Source organism: Protopterus annectens, chromosome 14.part0 (genome assembly GCF_019279795.1).
Source record: "Protopterus annectens isolate FY-2018-M chromosome 14.part0, PAN1.0, whole genome shotgun sequence".
Taxonomy (NCBI): domain Eukaryota; kingdom Metazoa; phylum Chordata; order Ceratodontiformes; family Protopteridae; genus Protopterus; species Protopterus annectens.
In genome coordinates this window covers 1,045,088,136-1,045,100,815 of record NC_056748.1, presented here as the reverse complement: position 1 = coordinate 1,045,100,815, position 12,680 = coordinate 1,045,088,136, and the positions used below count along the sequence as shown (strand labels likewise).

At 36.6% G+C, this 12,680-nt stretch overlaps 1 protein-coding gene across 1 annotated transcript in view; it reads right to left on the bottom strand.

The window, feature by feature from the left end:
• Positions 1-991: 991 nt before the first annotated feature.
• LOC122788760 (ras-related protein Rab-38-like) overlaps positions 992-12,680 on the bottom strand; it is a 38,249-nt gene continuing 26,560 nt past the window's right edge. The window contains exon 2 of the mRNA XM_044055653.1: positions 992-1,302. Coding sequence (XP_043911588.1) covers positions 992-1,302 — 311 coding nt within the window. The remainder of the gene's footprint in view (positions 1,303-12,680) is intronic.

The following is a 12,680-nucleotide window of genomic DNA, read 5'->3' as shown; positions in this document are numbered from 1 at the left end:
TGTTTGAACACTGGCCATGACTTTTTAAGCTGTTTCAAGGAAGAAAAGGATTAAGATCTAAGAAGACACTATCCTGCAGAATTTGGCTGCTGTCCTGCTGCTATTATTCAGATTCACTGCTGGAGTTAGAGCTAAATTCCTGCCATGAATATACCTGCCTTGGAGCTTTTAGGTTAGATACTAGTTCAGAGATTAAATATGATGGATTTCTCATCCAGATAGGTGCTCAGGGCCCCTTTTACTGGACTACTTGTAACGCCCCTTCATTAAGCATTTTCACTGCTGCTAGTTCTATTAAGTCTGTAGTATTAGGATAGAAGTCTAATAAGGACTATTTGGCAGAGCTAGGGAATCATAAAGGAGCATACTTTGAAAGTAGAATGAAAAAGTACAGAAATGCAATTAAGACAATGTCCAACAAACAATCGTAATCAAAAACAGAAAACTATTGACCTTAAAGTGTAGGCACAGTACTATTGAATGATTCGCAACTGAGACATAAATAACCAGAGTTCAGGAATAAGATATATGCACAATAGGAAATGTTTTTCTTCCTTGACATAGGATTTGTGCTAAAGGGGAGGTTAGGACTGAGAACATATGAAGTGGTAATTATCAGTCTGATATGTTTGTACAATTACAGGGAGTATGTAGTTTAATAGGGGCTGTTTTAGGCCTCATACTCGAGGATAAATGCCCTGATTAATGTGAGTATTCATACAGAAGAAAGAGTTTCAGATTTTCGTACTGGCTATAGATGGCTAGACAGAAAAGAAGAAAGGTGACTGAAATAGAAAGTTGATTTCAAACTTGACTTAGGAAGATAAATAATAAGTAATATGTCAGATGTAAGTGGGGAACTGGATTTAAGGTTTGTGTAGAAAAGGTGGTTGGGCACCATCTCTTAAGATGAGTATTAGTGCAAAGGTGGTAGGTGGTAGGAGAAAAAGTCGAAGACAGTGACACAGTATTTATAATGTTTTGCTCATATTTATGTTTTTGGTAAACATGAAGGTTTTACCTTTGCTGATGTTTCAAAGTAATTCACAAAGCCATTTTCCTTGCAGAACTGGTCCAGCTTTGGGAGCTCACTGCTTAGTCCATTCTTAGCTTGGTCCCACTTATTAGCCAACAAGACCGCAGGTACTGGCTTTCCATTTTGCAGTGTAACCTTGGAGTCTAGGTCTTCTTTCCACCTGGGAACTGCCTCTAATGTAGAAGCCCTTGTCACATCAAACACTACAAAAGCACCAACAGCCTCCCTGTAGTAGAGTCGAGTCATGTTCCCAAAACGCTCTTGCCCTGTGAAGTAAACATTGATGTCAAGTTACAAACATAAAGTACCATCTCTTATACTGAAAGTAACTCTGATGCATCTTGTGAATTGGTATACAAAAATATCAAATATGATCTATAAAATGGCTAGACCTAATATCTCAAAGACCTTGCCTTGCATAGCAAAAAAAAAAAAAAATGCTGAGTTATGGATACAAGTAATGACTACCTTATAAAAAATCTGTTATGCTGCTTAGATGTGAGGATTATAAAATGAAGCCATGCCAGAAAATGTGAAAAGGTCTGACACTATGGTAAAAATCTGCATCAGATCCCACCACCCAGAAGGTGTCTTATATCATCAAAGCAACTTTTGGAGTGCCTTACTCCTAAATAAATCTTTTCTCTCTTTAGTACTCCAGTATGTCATCTCCTTATTCTTGGAAGCAGCCAACCTGTCCAATGCCATAAATTGTTCTTTGATAGAAAAAGTTTGTGACAGTCACTTCAAAGTTTTAGCTGAATATGCAGCAAAGTAAACAAAAAAACAGGCATAAACGTAATGGGCCAGATTCATTAATGCCTACACTAAGTGCACACAGTCTGTATTCAAGAACATCCCTACTACATTTTTTGTGCTCTCTAGTCTGTCAGAAAGATTACCTGAAGTGTACATGTAGTCTAGACTTTGTGGTAACATTCTTGAATCCCCCTTGATATTTGAGGCTGCAATAAAATCAGTAGGAAAACTAAAACTAGGAGGAAGAAAATGTGAGTTATGCTTGTGTTGTCTGTTCACTCAGAATAGTGTACACTTAGTGTAGGTGTTAGTGAATCCCAGGGAATTTTTATTGAATCTGCTGTCTGTGAAATGAAAAATGTGACTTATTCAACTACTGAGTATGGTGCCATATTTTATAGACTGGACCCCCCCCCCCCTCTGGTGCACACACAAAATTGCATTTAGCTGTATGCTATCCCATATTCAGTAAATTAATTTCCATTTCCTTAGGATAGGGTGTCTGCATTTTGGCAGTAACTTCTGCTATATAATCTTTACATGAGAACAATGTACAAAATCTCAGAAGTCACCTGTTTGCTTGTGTTAAGAGTGAATCAAGTGATTACCAAGACTGCTGCTCACTGTTTATGGACTGTTCTCCCTTGTTCAATGTTGTCTGTTTGTGGAGTTGGTATGGATTCATAGCTTTATAGGTATTTACTAGGCATATGGTCCAGGAGACCATTAAGGAGCTAGCACAATGTCCCATTTTCACTACTAGAGTACTCTCTGGTTAAGTGATCACTCGGCATCACACAGTAGGTAAATAAGGTCTAAGAGAATCGGACTCTGTACTACAGAAAGAAACTTGGTGCTAGTTATAACTCTTAATGTTCTGCATCAGTTGTAGGCTATGATAGTCAAGTTATTGTATACCCACAGTGCCAAACTTCCACTGTTAGCTTTCCAGCCCATTGTCCAGTATCTGCGGTAACTTGGTATATATAAATATAATTTCTGGCGGATAGCAGACTCATCTGCAGATGGGAGTATCCCCACCCAAAAACACTTGTTCTAGGCTGTCCTATTACTTTCATTGTAAAATTTGTAGCTTTCAAGATTGTATGAGTGAGTACTTGTAATATGATTATGTTGCAGTCTCTCATAGCAGAGGCCTGAAGCTGAAATTGTCTTGTTATTTTGCAGCCCTGATATCAAAATCTGTAATCATAACAAATTCTGACCATACTGGTCCATTATTTTTAGACTAATTGAAATAATATTTTTTTATGATTTTTTTAAATTACAGGAGCCTACTTGATTATTTGAATCTATCGTCTTGCATGGCAACACATCAGATGAGATGACCTCCATTTCTGCAACAAATGGATAGTCCTAGGAAGGCCATGTGAGCACTATAAGTGCTAGAAGGGGAATGCCATGTCTGACATAATTAAACATGGAGTGCAGCCATGAGAAGAAAGATTCTTCAGCCCCAAGGCAAGCATTGATGAATGTGTGATGGATATAAAAAACAAGTTCTGTTAAAAATGTTCCTAATTTGTATGAGTGACAGCTCAGGACTAGTCTGCTCTCATTACTTTCAGAAGAATTTTCATTTATATCCTGCAACACGGCATGTACTGCTGACTCTGTTTTTGAATCAAAAGTGTTCACTGGGAAATTTCTGCCACAGGTCTCCCCTGAAAAGAAACTACTTATCTAGCATACTTATCTAGCAGAACTAACCTGGTCAATAAAGGATGAATAAGTAATCAGTACTGCAGTGCAGCAACCCAAAATACACTGAGCCAGACTTTCACTTTCATAGCTCCAGGTAATCTGATAGTCACTGCCTTTGTGTATACCTGTAATAATATACTGTCATGATAAATGACAGGCTTAACAAGTACTTCAGTTATCTCATCAGTAATGAGAGCTTGCTTATTAATAGTTTAATAATGGACTCTGACATGAAAGGTACCCAAATTAATCTTTACCATTAATGTGTATGAGAAGAGTTCTAACACTAAGTTTAACAAATGCAGTGCTTTGGGAGGAATGAATTATATGATTTATTGTGCAATGGTTATGCTTCCAAACTGAGCAGAGAACTTTTGTTTTGAAGTATTATTTCAAACAAATGTGTGTTAACTTTCTAACCCAAAAATATCAAGATTACAAGGCTGAGAATAATACATTTATCTAACTAGTATAAGAAGCTGTCATGGAGAAAGGCTCTGCTATGGATCACAAAACTGAGAATCAGAAGCCAAATCATTGGCTTCTTTTCAGCTGCTTCTTGAGTTCATCAGCTAAAACCATGCTGGAAGGTCTGGTTTGAAGTCCCCCTTAATGCATGTACTACTTTAGTACTGTGCCCCTGTGCTTTGTACAGCTGCTTCAAAAGTTTAGAGACAGCAGTTGCAAAGCTGAAACCAGTAGGCCTGGGTTTGATTCCCAGCTGAAAAATGCATTTTCTTAGTGCTGTGCTCCTGTGTGTTTTAACAAGGGCTAGTCACCCAAAAAGTTCTAGTTAATGTCACATTTCATCTGAACTTTGCCGTAGGGATGATGTTGATGCGCACTCTCTCCTTTCCTTTCTCTCTCTCTCTCTTTATTATTATTAAAGTGGTGGCATTTTGGTCTAGCATATAACATTCCAGCTTCATTATTTGTATGTGGTTATAGAATGCATTATTATTACAACAAGTTCTGATTTCAAGTTTTACTTTGAATGAAGATTCATTATTTCATTGTTTTAATGAATTCTTTTTGGATGGAGTTAACCTTAGCCCTTTTTTCATTGAGTTAGGTAAAGTTTGATAATGATGTAAGCTGTTTTATATTGATTTAATAATTTACTGATTTTGTATATCCGCCTTTAGGTTTATTGCAGAATGTTCCATTATGTTTATTTCTCATGGAGATGAATTTATGAAAGTAGGGAAGTGTTGTAAAGAGCCATGAATGATTCAAAGGTATGCTGTGAGGAAGGCTTAATATCTAGTCTAGTTAATTCAAGCAAAGTGTTTATTCATGACACCATAGTTGTCATTTGAAAAAAAAATAAAGATGGTATCATTTTTGCATATTGGTTTAACTGAAAAACACTGTAAAAGCTGAAAGCACCAATTTGCACTCATCAGCTACCTTCTTACAAAAACATCTGCAGCAGACTTATTGAGTGAGGCTTGTACATTCAAGTTAGCTTCTACGCTGATGTCTGCTGGGTTGCACTCATTATTACTGCTACTGTTATTTTTTGACAAAAACATAATTGTCAAAAAAGAGGAATAAATTGAATATTCGATAACCTTTGATTACTTTGAAAGCAGTAGTCAGCAAGTAGTGATTTCTTTTTTTTTTTTCTTTTTATAGACTGGTTACTTTATGAGTAGTATGTAGAAGGTATTAAGTTTTGTACCAAATGTCTCATTTACAGAATAATTCACTTATAAAAAAACTCCTTATTTGAGGCACTGAAATGGGTGCTGTGTTTATTCACCAGATCCTTTTTTTCTGTCTGCCTTCAATGCTTACTTGGCACATTTACTTGCTTTATTATGGGCAACTACTCCTTAATCTGACTTTGAGTCATCCTTGACATTCTGAGGTATTCACCTTTCTACATTACATGTGGTGTTTCTTTGGCTTAATCGATGAAAGGAAAAAGTTAAAACATTGGCCGTTTCCCCTGACTATAAAATTGAATGCTACACCTATATAATGACACGCCAGTGTTTTAATTTTTTCCTTTCCACATTACATGCCATGTTCTTTTGCCATAACAGGTGAAAGGAAAAAAAGTTAAAACACTGTCTGTTTCCACTGACTATGGGGTTTGAAAGCTAAAACTATTTAATGACATTCTTTACCTTTACTCCAAATATAGACTGATTAACTCCATTTCAGCTCAAAACAAAACAAAATTAGATGGAAATATACTCTCCAAAAAAGCAAGTATCAATAAATCCTAATATACCAAAATGTTTCTAGGAGGAGACATTCACCCTAATCCTGGCTGCACCTATCACAATGAATGTCAAGACAATTCACTTCCACATACAGCTGTAATCGTACAACAATCACCCCCAACCCTAGTAACCGAACCTTTGCTTCCATACATGTTAGAAGCATAAGAAATTAAATGGATGAACTACATGCCTGTTTTACCCAACTTAAGCCCGATATTCTCACTGTAATCAAAACTTGGCTTAAATGACTCTGAAATTACACTTCCTAGCTACAATATCATCTGTAATGTCTATATAAAGAGAAAAGGTGGTGGTATTGCTACCACATTTCCCCTTACAACAAACCAATACTAAAATTCATTTCAGCAGAGCTTCTTATAACTTTCCTGAAATTAAACAATTATAAACAAATATGTATTACAGTTTTTTACATCCCTTCTGGTGACAGTACAGCCATACTGGAAGATATCCTTCATTGGATATCCAAAACAATTCCACAAGAAATAGTACTACTAGGTGATATGAGTGCAATTGGTTAGACATAAACTCTAACTCCCCTCCATCTAGCATGAACTTATTTGGTTTCACACAATTAAATAATAGATCCCCACACATTATAGCAAGGCATCAAATTTCCTATTAGAGTGGATCCTAGTATTGGACCCTAGCAAATACACCACCTCAGCTACAATGTCTGACTGTTTCCATGATCATCTCCTAGTCTGTACAGCCTCACACATCCATTTAAACACCATGTTTATAAAACAACACACAACCTTTCCAAGTTTAACTCAGAAATGTTCATTACTAACCTATCATCCATTAACTGGAACTCCCCAAAAATCCTCCCTGTAGATAATGCTGTAAAGGAGTTCAGTACAACTTTACTGAATATCCAAAATAGCCTTGCAACTCCTAGAAAAAAGAGGCTAAAAACAAATAATGCAAATTCGCTATCCAAAAATTGTAGAATGCTAAAGCAGGATAGAGGAAAAGCATGGAAAGAGTAGAAAAAATATAAAGTACCACAATATCTTAAATACATTAGAATGCTTCACAATCGTATGAGAAGGCAAATTAATGAAGACAAAGTCTGTACTATGGTAAATTTCAGAATAATGGTAAACATGACCCTAAAAAATTCTGAGCAGTCATTAAAGAAATCTTGCATCCTGGTCATAAATTTAACTCTAACCTCTCTCTCAAAAACTCATCACTCAAAACCACAATACAATTAAACTCTTATTTCATAGATAGTATAGCATCTCTAACCAAGTATTCCCCGGCATCTGTTCCTAACTCTGCCCAGCAGTCACATATCAGCACATCCACTTTCACCTTCAAACCTGTGTCTGCATTCTATACAAAACTACTTTTAAACAAACTCAAACCATGCTCTACTTCAGTTGATGACCTTCTAAATGAATACCTTAAAATAACAGCCAATAGCATTGTCCTATCTCAATCCTTATAAATAGATCAGTCCAAGAATCCCATGTCTCCTCTTTCTTTCTGGGAAAAAGTCACACATTATCCCTCTGCACAAAGGAGGAAATTCAACAGACATTGCTAACTTTAGACATGTAGCAATCTTAACTCTCCTCTCCAAAACACTTGAAAAATGTATTCAGAAACTTGCTACATTATTTCCTGCTCAAAGAACTCCTGTCCTCCACATAACATGGCTTCTGTTCTTCTCATAGTACTAACGCTGCACTTCTAACCTATATTGATATTGTCAATAAAGCAAGCTATAATGGCAAACTAGTGTCCTCCTTATTTTAAGACTTGTCTAAAGTCTTTGACACAGTTTTTCACAACAAACCTCTACTTCAAATGTCCTCATTAGGTCTATGTCAGCCACATATCTGCAGTTCAAAAGCTACCTATCCAATAGGTATCAGCCAGTAAAAGGGCACTCCACCCTCTCTCCATACCTCCCAATCATCACCAGTATACCACAAGACTCAGTCCTTGTTCCCCTCCTCTTTAACATTCATGCCAACACACTGCACAGATCCACACAGTAGTCCACCCTAGTACATTACGCAGATTCACACTCAACTGAAAATGTGGCCCCTCCAAAAATATACTCAGGAAGCTTTAACAGTAACTAAAACATAGCTTTGTAACTCACAATTCAAGCTCAACCCTAAAAAAAAAAAATACTGCTTTTTCCCCAAATCCCTCCTCTTTGAAAAAATAAAATTAGCAAAATTTAAAGTCCTCTCTCTCTTGATAATACAACCATTGAAGTCACTTTTCATAGCAAATTATTAGAGATGATAGTGGATGATAATCTTAAATTCAACCTGCATGTACATGATTGCATAAGAAAAATTCATCAAAACTAGGGATGCTTTATAGACCCCAAACCTCTCTCACCAATGCAACTAAAGCTACACTTGTCACTTCTTATCTCCTCCCCACACTTTTTTATGGTGCTCCCATCCTTACTAACATCCAGGCTTCACATAAATTAAAACTTGAACATTGCTATAGCAAAGTTGCTAAATTTGCAGGAAGTACCCCTTTCAGAACTCACCACTGTATAGCACTAAAAATCCCAAATTGGTTAGAACTACCCCCATCAGCTAAGGTAAGCATAACGTCTTACTACCTATAAAATTATTCATAATCCATCTGCTTGTCCAGCACTAAATAACATTCTACACAACTATGTTCCTGGTGGATCATTACTGTCTATTGTCCAAAAATTCCTGTCTACCCACAAACCTATCAAATCTGCTGGGCATTGTCTGTAGTTATACCATGTTGCTAAGGCCTGAACTCCTTATCTCTATCCATCAGGTCAGTACCCTTCCTCCCATCCTTCAAAATCATTCTGAATGACTTTATAGCCAAAAACTGGTTCTTTTCTTGTTCAACCACAGGATAAACAATTTCCCTAAATGTGGATAAATACCTGTTCATACCTTACATCTCCTTACTCTTCCTTCTTCACTCACTTCCTTAGCTCTATCAGTTTCTCTCCCTGGCTTTCTCGTTAAATATGCCATAAGCCTGCTTTTCTCTCACTGTGTATTGCAATACCTGTTTGTATTATACTAACTTATCTTTAATTTCTCTATAACCTGGCTAACATTTCTCTTACTATTAAATCATTATCATATGATTTGTGTCTATTCTTAACCAATGTTTTCATATTATGCCTAATTGGTATAATTATTTATACTGTACTTGTTTTTTGTATTATTTTTAAAGACTGTGAAATTATTATTCTTAAAATGTTTACTAATACTTTGGAGCTTTCCTCCCCAGGCTGAAAATGGGCTCCTACCCAGTCAGACCTTCCTGGTAATCAAATATTAACAAATAAATAAAATAAATAGAGCAGGATCCAACTATAATCCTAAATTTTTATGAAGGTAAAATTGGTTACTCGGTGTGCTTAAAGGGTCTTGAAGTTTTAGGACTTGCATAGTTTTTAACTTCTGAATCATTTCAAATAGCAGAGAATTGTTTATGAATGTCTTAACAGATAACTTATTTTGAGGTTTATATTATGATGTCGACAAGGCTGTTCATTGAACGCTCTTGCATCGACACATATCCACTGAAATACCCAAACCTCAACTGCCAAAAAAGCGATTTTTTCCCCCAGGGAAAAAAAATCATTGGGCCAACAATAAACAAAACAAACTGACAAACACAATGAAGTGGGGGGCTGTGCCCCTCACACCTCCCTACTTAAATATATCAACTCTGAGATCGCACTACAGTTAAGAAAAGGGCAAATTCCTGACAACGGCAAGCGATTTTTTTTCCCCTGGGAAACAAATTTGCTTATGTATCTGTTTGGAGTTTTGGTATTTCGGTGGATATGTGTCGATAAAACAGCATTCGATGTACAGCCCTTTCAAAAAGGTAATATAGACCCCTTATTTGCATTGAAGTCTGCTTGGTACTGGTCTTGGATAGCTTTACTAGCTATGCCAGATGTGAGGAACAATACATCCTCTGCACACACAGTTAGAGTGAACAATGAGAGAAACATGGACAGGTCATGAATAAATAAATAAGAAATGAGCCCAAGACTGTGTCCTGTGGTACACCAGCCTTGAAAGTGCTACAACCACCCAAATACCTAAAAGCATAAAGGAATTTTATATCTGATAAATAGTTAAACTGTTTCTCAGGCAAGTAACTCACAACATTTGTCAGCAGTGGTCACTTCCTCTATTATAGCTACCTACTTTTTTAGCTTAGTGATTTACTACTAATAATAATTATTTAATAGTACTAAACAATAATATGAATGCTAATAGTATTATTAGTAGTACTTAACTACGCCTCTCTTTCCTAGGTCTTTTCTGTAGCTTACAGCTTTGCATGCATTGTTATCGTCTTCTAAAGTTAACTTTAAACAAAATATTTCTCAGGACTTCTGCTTTTATAATATGTGGTCTTCCTAGTGTTATAAATGTTTATGTATTTCATATATTTGTTTTAGTAAACAGCAGCAGATATAACACTTCACAATACAGTAACACATTCGATGTGATCATGTTGAATAGCGTGGACAAGCTACATTATTGCTAGCAGAGGTACAGAATATAGCATTTCTACCTAGCTTTAGAGATATGAAAAACTGCACCATGTGACATAAATGACATGGCTTCTGGCTGAAAATCTTTCTGGAAAAATAGTAAGGATAAAAGGTTTAATCTTGTTAAATCACGTAAAAGTATTCCTCTTTATTGTTAACATAACACATGCTCTAGTCTTTCATTTTATTTATTACATGTACTTAACATCCCCTGAACGTCAAATCATGTAAAAGTTCACTTCTACTTTATGGAGATAAAATATGTGATATTTATATGTCAAATTGACATTGCTAGTAGATTCTTGCCATTGTATTATTCATTGCAGTTCATGTAATACTTCCAACACATTTTGAATGTTCTTGCAAAGATGTCAAGGGTCATGTTTGAAAAGGGTTCTTGAGCCAGTGCACTTACCCAGTTAATCATTGAGAAAATATATTAAATTTAACATACCGGTAAAATGATTTGGGAAGTGTTCCACTGGAGGCCTGATCAGGTGATCGAAAAGGGATATGGTGTGAAACCTATGTATAAGAGTATAAGTGACGATGAAGATATTGCTAGTAATTCAGTGGCACTGTGAAACTTTGTAGTGGCATTCAGTGAATCTGTGTGAACATCAGGAAAGTTTCCTTCAAATTTCGTTGACTAATTGATCTGTTGAGAGTCCCACTGAAGACTTTAAGAAATCCCTGGAGTGAGGTAGATACCAGCCACTGTTCATGTACAAACAGTGATTGAACCACTCATAAAACATTGCCAGTTTTAATGTGCATAGAGTGATGCATGGCACTTTGAGCAAATGGGGTTCTCATGAGCAACGCTTAATTTATATATTTATTTTATTTTATTTATTATTTGTTGACTGGGTTAGTCCCAGTAGGCAAGATCCAGGGTGGTATTTGTAATAATAGGGGAAAAATACCTAGGCATACTTCTCAATCTCTTAGTGCAAGAAACCTGGACAAAGCCTGACATAATGGAGGGATAAAGGCCCAAAAATAGGGACACATTTAAAATATTGCTCTTATAAACGTAAAAAGTTGCTAGAATAAAAGGATTTGTGTTAGCATGCATTTTCTGAAGGATATGAGCTCAGAAACTGAAATGCATGTTGTCATTTAGTTACTTTAATCCTTAGATCGTCCCAGTGATTTGCAGAAAAAACACAATTTTTATGAGGAATACACCAAATATAGGAGACAAAAATCTGGACGCTCTGTAAAAATCTTTACAGTTGAGAGGTATACAGCTAGGGCATACGGGAACTTACGCTACTCTTTTCAGTAGATGCCATGTGATCTTTTATGCCCAACTGAGCTACTACCACCTCAAATAGATGGGACCTCAGTTTATCATCTCATCTTAAGGACAACACGTGAGAGTGCAACACTGTCTCCCTCATGCTGCATTGCAGTGTCAGCAATCCAATCACCTGGAGTGGGAATGGAACCTATGGCCTTCTGGTCTTAACAGCCCCAAAGTTGAGTGTGCTACCTGTTGTTCCACTGGCACTTTATTGGTAAAGATTTACTACATGCATGCTTTGGAGAATTTTAAAAGTGAACGATTTATGCTATTACAAAGGAAGGTAAAGCATAATTGCATAAATAAAAGGTATAAAACACTTGTATAATTCTGAACTTAGATTTATGACCTTTTTGCTTAAACTTGAGACTTTAAGGGTGGCATTCATAGTCATTACACAGATGCATAAATACTATCTGCGCTCTCTGTGAATAAGCGTAGCTGCGCTGCCATTCATAGAGGCCAGTTACTGTAATGGTCAATGACTTTAAATGAACATAAGCAAAAGTAGACAAAATGAGCAATACATGAGGAATGATGCAATCGAGCTTATGCTAATGAAGCCAAAACTGCTTGCACACACTGGTGCTCATTGGCCAAATAGGTTAAGATATAGGCAGAGGATATCTCATTATAACTTTGATAGTCAGAAAATCCTTGATAGGTTCGTAGTGGATAGGGACATTATCAGGGTCTTAGTAGGTATGCATGACTTCCTAGGGGTACTGGAGGAATTCCTATCCTTGTGGTCAGTAATGTATGTATAGCCCTAACTATACTTGCCACAGGACTTTCCAGAGACAGACTGGGGATATGTTGGGGGATCCCAAAAGCTTCTGATTTGAGGATATTGCAAAAGATCCTGGATATACTCTTGGCATGTGAGGATCAGTATATCTATTTGCCGATGTCACCTCATGACGAAGCCAGGACAATGCATGCCTTTCGTGGGGTTGCATGCTTCCCTGAGGTACTCGTGGAATAGAGTGCACCCATGTTGCAATTAGGGTCCCTTCTGATCCACAAAAAGAGTGGTACTACAATAAA